The sequence below is a fragment of the Eleutherodactylus coqui genome, chromosome 6 (genome assembly GCF_035609145.1).
Source record: "Eleutherodactylus coqui strain aEleCoq1 chromosome 6, aEleCoq1.hap1, whole genome shotgun sequence".
Taxonomy (NCBI): domain Eukaryota; kingdom Metazoa; phylum Chordata; class Amphibia; order Anura; family Eleutherodactylidae; genus Eleutherodactylus; species Eleutherodactylus coqui.
Window position 1 is genome coordinate 184108535 of NC_089842.1, and position 10063 is coordinate 184118597.

The 10063-nt window shown below is 44.2% G+C and overlaps 2 protein-coding genes across 2 annotated transcripts in view; one reads left to right on the forward strand and one right to left on the reverse strand.

The window, feature by feature from the left end:
- Nucleotides 1-2060: 2060 nt before the first annotated feature.
- LOC136633025 (leucine-rich repeat-containing protein 14B-like) lies at nucleotides 2061-6809 on the reverse strand. The gene is made up of 2 exons (XM_066608424.1): nucleotides 5885-6809; nucleotides 2061-4361 (listed from the first exon to the last, which is right to left on the reverse strand). The coding sequence occupies exons 1-2, from the start codon at nucleotides 6802-6804 to the stop codon at nucleotides 3719-3721; spliced, it is 1563 nt and encodes a 520-aa protein (XP_066464521.1). The 5' UTR covers nucleotides 6805-6809; the 3' UTR covers nucleotides 2061-3718.
- Nucleotides 4802-10063, forward strand: part of LOC136633027 (uncharacterized) — a 70820-nt gene continuing 65558 nt past the window's right edge. Inside the window, exon 1 of the mRNA XM_066608429.1 lies at nucleotides 4802-4928. Within this exon, the coding sequence (XP_066464526.1) occupies nucleotides 4925-4928 (4 nt within the window). The 5' untranslated portion in view covers nucleotides 4802-4924. The remainder of the gene's footprint in view (nucleotides 4929-10063) is intronic.

The following is a 10063-nucleotide window of genomic DNA, read 5'->3' on the forward strand; positions in this document are numbered from 1 at the left end:
AGGGGTAGTTGTCAATCACTAATAGGACTGCCCATTGGACTGTTCAGCTCCTAGGGGAACCCATGCAAAAATGGGAAGAACATGCAATCTCCATGCAGATGTCATGCTTGGTCAATTTTGATCCCAGGAATCCAGCACTACAAAGCAACAGTGCTTGTGCATTAAAGAAGAACATTTAAGAAAGCTTTTCCGCCACTTTGTGGCATAAAAAAATAGCAAAATGGGTACTTGCACAACGATTTTCAACTTTTTAGCTTACTGCACTGGCCCTGGCACATTTTTGAGAAGAGGGCAGGGCTTTTGGGAGGGGGTGTCGGCACACTAGACCAACAGATTTATGTATAATTCACACCCGAAACTTGCATAAATTATACCAGAAATGTATGCCAGGTTGGACCTAAAATACGTTTCTGAGAAGGCACATGTGCAGAATACATAATGAGGCATGCACTGTGTACCAGGCTAAAATCATACTAAGCCTGGCATCACAAATGTACAGGAAATGTATAACTTAGGCTGCATTCCCACGAACGAATATCGGCTCCGTTTTCACGCCAAGCTGATATACGTCATCCTCATGTGCAGGGGGGGAGGATGGAAGAGCCAGGAGCAGGAACTGAGCTCCCGCCCCCTCTCTTCCTCCTCTCCACCCCTCTGCACTATTTGCAATGAAAGGAGGCGGGGTGGGGTGGGGCTACGTTTTCCGGAATTGGCCCCGCCCCCGTCCTGCGTTCGTGGGAATGCAGCCTTATACCAGCTGTACATATATAATTATATACAGACCATACCCAGGTTATACTAGCATGGTCCAAATCACTGCATACAGGAGATGTGTAATTTATACCAGCTGCATATATATATATATATATATAAAATTATATACAGGAGATTACCCAGGTTATACTAGTATGGTACATATTACTATTAGAGATGAGCGAACCTACTCAGCCACGCCCCTTTTTCGCCCGAGTGCCGCGATTTTCGAGTACTTCCGTACTTAGGCGAAAAGATTCAGGGGGTGCCGTGGGTGAGTGGGGGGTTGCAGCTGGGAGTGGGGGGGGGGAGAGGGAGAGAAAGAGGGCTCCCCCCCGTTCCCCGCTGCTACCCCCCGCTCCGCCACGCCTTCGCCCACCTCCCAGCGCCCCCCAAATCTTTTCACCCGAGTACGGAAGTACTCGAAAATCGCGGTGCTCAATCGAGTAATTACTCGAAACGAGTATATTCGCTCATCTCTAATTACTATCCTATGTACATTATAGTCACTTCCATGCGGTAAAGCCTCCTGTTTGATACTTATTATACACAGTCATGATTTTCAGATTTCTCCCTGCTTTCTCTTCCTCTATAGCCCCTTTTACACAGCACAATAATTGCGCAAATCACTTGATTGAGCGGTTTGTACGATAATTGTGCACTGTGAACAAATGCAGTGAAAGACTGATCCACTGATCAGATCTTTCATGCAGACTGTAAGGTTATCGCTGGTCTGCCATTGCATGGTTTATTTTAAACAGGCAGTCGCTAACTTATGATTGACTACCCGTTTACTGTGAATGAAGGCAGGTGGGCCGGAACGATCCCCGGCCTGCTCCACCTCCATTCACTGAGCAATGCTCCTCCTGTGTAAAAATACAGGAGCAATTATCACTGGATGGCCGTTGGGTCAATCGTCCTGTATAAAAGGAGCTTTACTTGTGCTGTCAATCCTATAATGCATCAGTACAGCATGACATGGGCAGCTAGAGCCAATACCATCTCTACCTATGAGCCTTGTGTGGTGCAGAGTGTAAGCTCTTGCCTACAACCTGAAGGTTGTAAGTTCGATCCCCACGTGATTCAGGTAGCCAGCTCAAGCCTTCCATCCTTCTGAGGTTGGTAAAATGAGAACCCAGCTTGGTGGGGGGTAATAATTACCTGGAAGCGCGGCAGAATAAGTTGGCGCTATACAAATGCCAAGATTTATTTACCTGATGGGATGTGAATATCATTATTCTCTATATTCAGCTAAATAAGCAAAAGACCATAAGTATACAATCAGGAAGAAAGAAGAGAAAGAAAGATTACAGAACAATAAAGCCAATTTTATTTATAAACAGATAAGCATGAACAATACAATACCCAACCACACGATTGTACATCAGATTTCCCACAAACATAATTTGGGAAGGAACACTTCCTCAAAACTGTAGAAGAAAGTATTTGCTTCCAAGTCTTCCTGGTTTTAAAACATTCCGACCAATATGATGTCATTGCAATAACAGTGAAGGTGGAAACAGCCTGGCACAGTAAATGGAAATGTTCCAGAAAAATAAATCTGTAAAATTAAGGAATTGCTATTTATGCACTTTCCTGAAATAATCATTAACATGGCTCAAAGGGTTGACCATATAAATAGGTACAGTAACATATTTTACAAACTTGTTATAGTCTATATATTTATATCTATGACTGTCTGATAATATTGAGTACAGTATTTGATAATCACTTGTGATCTGCTTAACATCTGTAAAGGTTTTTTTTGCAAATTTAAGCTGGCCACTATTCACAGGATGGGGATAACTTGCTAATGTGCACCACCACTCCATTTATTTCAATGGGACCAGTGGAGATAGACGAGCGCTGTGGATAGGGGATAACTTGTTTCTCTAATGGCGTGCTGCCGCTGCTTATCCTGCTAACATACTGCTGGGGCCATGGTCAGTCGCCGCATTAGTCCACTCACTGCATGCTACGTCCTTCCCTCTGCCTGGTCTCTAGCCTCAGCCTGTAGGGCTCCTACGTGTTTCCGTACCCCGATTTATAGAGCCAGCGTACACTCCACTAATGGTTCTCCCCACCAATCTTCTAGTTTTATTTGACATCCACACCCAAGTGTAGATGCCTTAGCAATATAGTTTCACTCCAGTTGTGACAAAGCTCCAGTTTGTGTGTTCTCTGGTTAAGACTTCTGCTTCATTTTGACTATGTTTGACTTCTGTACTCAGGACCTCAGCTACGTTTTTGGACCACGCTATGGTCTGCAGCCTGCCCTGACCCACCACCTGTTATATTGTGTTGAACGTCCTGCAGCCTGCCCGACCTCAGCTTATCTTTGGATTACATTTGTGTTCACACCCTCAGGTACTGCACTTCGGACTTGTGTAGCATCAGCAGGCCCACTACTAAGACTATTTCTGCAAATAATAGCCTGAAGACGCAGCAATGAAGGCCAAATCCTGCTTAGAGGGCTCAAGGGTGAAAACTTGAGTTCCTCAAGTGTTGCCTCCAGATATAGCCCAAAGCAAAATCTGTGTGTCACAAGATGGCTCCACATCTGTCTCTCTGACAATTTTTAATTGAACAACCCCTTGAAGAAATATATATCCCTTGCTTTGGTGTTGCTTAATCTTCTTTATTATTATCAAGGGTCTCCTACCATTCTGCGTGACGTATTCCTTGTGTAAATGCGTTGTGCAGTTGAAGAAACCAGAGAACTCTGATCAGCATGGATTTCATGACTGTTTAGTTTAGGCTGCAATTGAAGGTCTATTGGGAGAACATCATGGAGGTTGTGTGTATTTTTTGCATATATTTAGTCTTTTGAATTACAATATATCTTTAAGGATCTTTCCTACAGTCAAGTTGGTGGAGGGTTAGAAAGACAAGCTTGAATCAATAGTAAACCTATCATAAATAATACTTTAGTTTTCTGAAGTTTTTTTTCCCCCTCTGCTGACCCTCACAATTTTTGTAGTGATGTTGTGAAACTCTGCAGAGCATCTTTAAATGAAGTCAATAAACCTACACCCAGTTCCTTGCTGGTCTCTTCAATAGCAGAATCATAACTGCCAAAAAGTGGGGTGACAGCTGATATATCTTCTCGAGCAGCTTGAACCAAAATGCATTGTACAGACTCTTTGACCATGTTATATTTTTGATTATCAAATTTTACAAGAGTTGCTTCATCGAGGGGGTAGTTGACATCAGGAGGATAGCAGTCTTTTGGTACTGGAAACTCCACATACTTCAGCATGGGCAAATTAACAAGAACTCTGAATATTCGCCTAACACTTATAGATGTCACAGGATTCTGGAGGAATTTAAATTCTTTGAGTTTGAGGCAATGCACCAAGCCCATCTCCATTACATGGATATTCATATCTCCAATATCACATTCCTCCAAAACTAGAGTCTTCAGTGTTGATGAAGCTTTTTGGAGAAGTTTAAAGAATGTTGATGGGAAGAGTTCTGTTATATTGTGACCACTGAGATCCAGGACTTCCAAATGTTCAGCATGGAGGCTGTTTGCCAAGTATGCCATATCTATCTGATTCAGGGAACAATAGCCTAGTTCAAGAACTTTCAGTGGGGTCTTCAAGGGGCTGAAAAAGAAACCATAGATAAATAATAGATAATTCCTAAGGGAGCAGCGGGATTTGGCTATCCTTGAACTAAGTAATGTGGATTATCGGTGATGCTTATAATACATTCTGTATAGTACTCAGTCTCCAAAGAAACACAATGGCGAAGATTACTTTACTGCTGCCTCCTCTCATATATGCAGTTTGTCCGCCCTAGAACTTATGCTGAAGGCACTCCCTACCCTAAGGAATATTCTTGCACACCTTAAAGTTTTCCTTTTGGGGACAGCTGGACAACATTTCCCCAATAGTTGCATTAATAGTTGCTTTAAAATAACAAAAAGAGCTGTACTTACCCATCCTCTACTGCAACTATCCAGCACTAGACCCCCATTATGGTCCCTGTGTTTGTTGTGACAGATGATATCACCAGAAGTCAGGTGACCACTGCTGCATCAACACCCGTTCTTCTGGCATCAACGCTTGCATCTTGGGCGCCCTGATGCCAAGAGTTCAAAACAGTGATGCTGCCAAAACAGACACAGGAACCTTGACAGAGGTGCAACACTGCATGGTGACAGCAGATGAGTAAGTACAACTCTTCTTGTTATTTTAATGCAGCTAGAGCTATTTTGGGAATGTAGTCTCGTAATCGGGCAAACCTTAAAGGGAACTTGTCACCAGTTTCATGCTGCCCAAGCTATATAATTTGAAGTTGGACAAAGAACAGAGCTCCCGAGTCACAGGCGTTGGCCTCTCCCTAACCTGATCATCTAGAGTGACAGCTCCTCCTGCTGTTTGTGTATAGGAAGAGAGCCATAACTGTAGATAATTGGGGTGGAAAGCACAGTTCTGACTCAAATGTCAAAATTTGTTTATTCTGCAATGCCGCAGCACCATGGAATTCTGGGCTGCGTAGATACGCCGCAGCTACGGCCATGTGAATGGGTGAAAAAACGGGAGATTTATTAGCCGCGACTTGGTCGTGGCTTTCTCTCATTCATGCGAAAATTGCAAAGCTCTTGTGAAAGAGCCCTTATGATGCAAAATAGGCCACGTCACTAAGGGGTTAATAATTATTAATCCACTTATAGTTGAAATCACATCAGTGAATTAATATAAGATGACTGCTAGTAACAACATCCGCTAGGGCAGACATTTCTGCCGGATCATGCTCCGTCTTGTGTGACTTTGCAGGTTGAGTCCTTAAGAGGTTAATATTAATGATATTGTAAATAATATAGTTATTTCTGCTTCACCATTACTTTTACTTGGACCTTAAAAATACCAAATTTGCCCCCTAATACAAAGTCAGAATTGCTCTCTTTACTAGCAAGACAGATAATAAACCCTGAAAATCATATTCCCCAACCTTTTCTTGTAGCCAACACCAATGGGACACTGACGTCTATGAATGGGGCTCACACAGGGGCTGCCATAATGTCTATCAAATCAGACTTTAGATTTGATTCAGGATCCAGGAAATATTTGGATTAATTGCATAAAGAAACAGTTTTGTTAATTTTGAGATATATGAAATGTACCTGAGCAGCTTCCTCAGCCTTCCTGTAAGTGTAGAGAAAGAAATACTTAGTTCTGTCAGATGGACCATGTTGCTTAGTTTTTCTCCGATGGTACTTAATAAAGCATCATCCTCTGGAGTATGATGGGTAACATTGAAAGTTCTTGCTGGCAGGGTGAGAGATGTAAGTTGAAGGAAGCCGAGATTGTTTAAAAGTACCTCAAGGTGGTAAGATTCTAATCGGACATTGTGAACTATTTCTAACTTGTGGATAGAATTGGGCTCAACAAGTCTTAAAATATAAAAGAGCTTTCTCAAGGCTAAATTATCTGCCCTAAAATCAACACATCTTATCTTCAGGGGGCAGTGACATCGCATCAGTAAAGCTTGCACCACAAGTTCATAGTTCTTCTCCGTGACAAAGAGGTTGAAGCAAATATCAATGTCGATGTCAAATATTGAAGGACCAGAATCAAGTTTCTGCATCTCTAGCAGAAGTTCGAAACAAAGCTGGGAAATCATTTCTGTTCTTGCCCATCTTCCCAATGACTTCTTACATCGGCACGGTTGAAATTCAATGTCTTGAATTGCTGTCAGATCTACAACTTTAAGTCTTTTGGAGTAAGTTGTTGAGGGATTCACTACATAGTTCTTCAAACCCTTTAAACAAGCTGACAAGCTACGTCGGCATGCCCAGTGGCTGATATCTTCAGGGTAGTCTAGTGTTTTGCCTAGTAGCTTGCCAAAGTTGAAATCTTGCTGAGGCCAGTTCTCAAGTAACATCGTAATTAATTCCTCTTTTTCATGCAAGTAACAAGCCTTCAGTAAGAGGGGGTACAGATTATGTGCTACACTCCTGATATGCCCTTTTGCATATTCCTGGTTGGCTATAAAAGCCTCTGCCCCGATAAATCTCAGTGTCTTCATGTTGTGTCTGATCATTTGCCTTCCTGTCGGGGTCAGTGTGCTTAACAGCTCTCTGGAGCTCACTGTGTCACCATGCTTTATTTTTAGTTGCAGCTGACACTGGAATTTGCTAGGAGATGAAAACCTCCAACCACACGTCAGTCTCACTTTTATAAGTTGGTTTGTCAGCTATTATTTCTGTTGCGCTTATTCTGTTGCGCTTACAGAAACTAGCACACAGCTCCCTGTGCAAAGAATGGGAACCATTACAATTTACAACACATTCAGAAAGTCTTCAGACCCTTTAACTTTTTTATGTTTTATTATGTTGTGGACGTGTGCAAATTTAAAGAAAAAAAAGTCAGGTTTTTCCCATTAATCTGCACTCAACACCCCATAATAACAAAGTGAAAGCAGAATGTTTTTGTTTTTTTTTTTAATTAAAAACTAAACCATTTCTAACATTTTGCATTGACATAAGCGCTCAAACCCTTTGGTATGGCATTTCAAACCTAGCTCTGTAGGGTCTTCCATTTCTCTTGATCATCTTTGAGATGTTTCTACACCTTGATTGGAGTCATCTTTGGTAAATCCAGATGATTGGACAGAATTTTAAAAGACAACCCTCTCCACCTGTTTATATAAGTTCTTCTAGGTTACAATGCATAGCACAGCCAAAATCAAACCATGAGGAGAAAACTGCCTGCAGAGCTCAGACAGGATTGTGTCGAGGCACAGATTTTCTCCTCTCACCAAATTTAACCTTCCAGGTCAACCCTCCCTCATCTTCTCGTGGTTTGAAGTCCATACCCTACGACTCTTCTGACCACTGTTCCTGCATGTCACATCTACCGGCCCCTGGGTCCCACCCGCCGGTTCTTGGACCATTTCGCCGCCTGGCTCCCGCATTTCCTATCATGCGAACTCCCAACCAATCCTCGGTGACTTCAACATGCCTACTAACGACCCCATCTCATCTGCTTTCCGGCTTTTAATGCTCACCTCAGCCTATCTCAACTCAGACTCACCCACTCACAGAGACACCAACACTCTCAACCTAATTTTCCTCCACCTCTGTGATGTCTCCCACCTCACTAACTTCCCCCTCTCACTCTGACTACAACCTCTTCTCCTCTATTAGGTAACCTAGCATCTCCCCAGATCCTCCCACCTATCGCACCTCTAGGAACCTTCAGCTCATCCACACCCAGCAGTTTGCAGAGACCTCACAGTCTTCCTTGTCCCCCATCTCTCTCCTCTCATGCCCCAACCTGGCTGCCAAACATTACACCACTGCCCTCAGACACGTCCTGGATAAAGTGGCACCCCCGTGACCCAAGCCGCCCACCGGAGACCATGAGAATTTTGTCTCACGTCCTAAACTTGCTTCATCCAGCAAATTCAAACAGCCCACAGGCTTCACCCACTTCAACTTTATGCTCAAAACCTACAACCTTGCCCTACACCTTGCCAAACAAGTTTATTTCACCTCCCTCGTCTCCTCACTATCAAACAATCCCAAATGACTCAACACCTTCCACTCCCTCCTCAGCCCAAAAAAATAGCTGCCCACTTCAAAGAAAAAAAAACACGAACACACGAAAACATCCGCAAAGAAATCTCCCAACATTACACGGCTAACCCCAGTCTCGGTCTCTTTAGCACTGCATCAGCCACTCATTGACTAACTATACTAGGACAAACAGAGGAAGAAGTCTTCAGACTGCTTGCCCCACCACCTGCGCTAGCAACCCCTTTTCCTCACACCTCCCCCGGCTGTCATTACTCACCCTACCACCATCTTCCCCTCTGCTAAAGAAACTAACCCTTGACCCGAGTGAAACTTCCAACTACCGACCCATCTCCAACCTCCCCTTCATCTCCAAACTACTTGAATGCCTGGTCTATTCCCGCCTCACATGCTTTTTTTCTCTGATAACCCTCTCCTTGAGCCCCTCCAGTTCGGCTTCCACCCCCTACATTTGACCGAAACCGCCCTCAAAAAAAAAAATTAAATGACCGGATGACTGCCAAATTGAGGGGCGACTACTCCCTACTAATCCTCCTTGACCTCTCCATTGCATTTGACACTGTTGACCATGACTTCATCCTTGCTATGTCTCGCTCCATTGCCATAAAGGACACTGCTCTCTCCTAGTTCTCATCATACCTCTCGGATTGCTCTTTCAACATGTCCTTCGCTGGCTCTATCTTTTCTCCACCCCCCTTCGCTGTTGGGGTCCCCCCAGGGCTCAATCCTTGGCCCCCTTCTCTATCTACACAGCCCCAACGAGCCATCCACAGATTGGGCCTTCAATACCATCTCTATGCTGACAACACCCAGCTATAGTCCTCTTCTTGCGACACCTATGTACCTTTCTCCCAAAGCATCACCAGCTGTCTGTCAGCTGTCTCTAACATTACATCCTCCCTTTTTCTCAAACTTAACCTCTCAAAAACTAACATCCTTATCTTTCCACCCTTAACCAGCCGACCTCCCCCCGACATCTCCATATCAGTATCTGACCCCATCATAACCCCCAGACAGCACGCCCGCTGACTTGGGGGGGGGGGGTTCACACTGGATTATGACCTCTACTTTACCCCACATATCCAATCTCTGGCCTGAACATGCCACCTGCACTTCCGGAATATTGCTAAAATCCGTCTGTTACTCCACGGATACGCTAAAGACACTCAATGTCACCCTCATCCATTCCCAACTCAACTACTGCAATTTGCTGCTCATTGACCTTTCCCGCACCTGACTCTCCCCTCTTCAGCCCATACTGAATGCGGCAGCTAGACTCATCTTCCCATCTAGCGGCTTCTCAGACGCCCCTGCACTATGCCAGTCACTGCACTGGCTACCCATCCGCTACAGAACTCAATTCAAACTCATCACCCTCACCCACAAAGCTCTCCATTGCACTGTGCCACCGTACAGTTTCCCTCTGGTCCATACATCACCCAGCCCACGCACTCTGTTCTGCTAAAACACTCAGACTAAACACCCCTCTAATACATACCTCACATGCTTGCCTCCAGGATTTCTCTAGAGCAGCACTGATCCTCTGGAATGCTCTACCCAAAACCATTTGGACAATTCGACGCACAAAACTTTAGCCACGCCTTATAGAAGCATACCAAACCACCTGATCTAGTCTTCCATTCCCACAATATGGCCCCTGCCCCTCCCTATGGCTTTCAACTCTTGCCGATCATGTATACTTCCTTCCCCAGACCTCCTGTACTACCTCCCTCACTCCATTTGTGTCCCAAAAACCTGTAATCA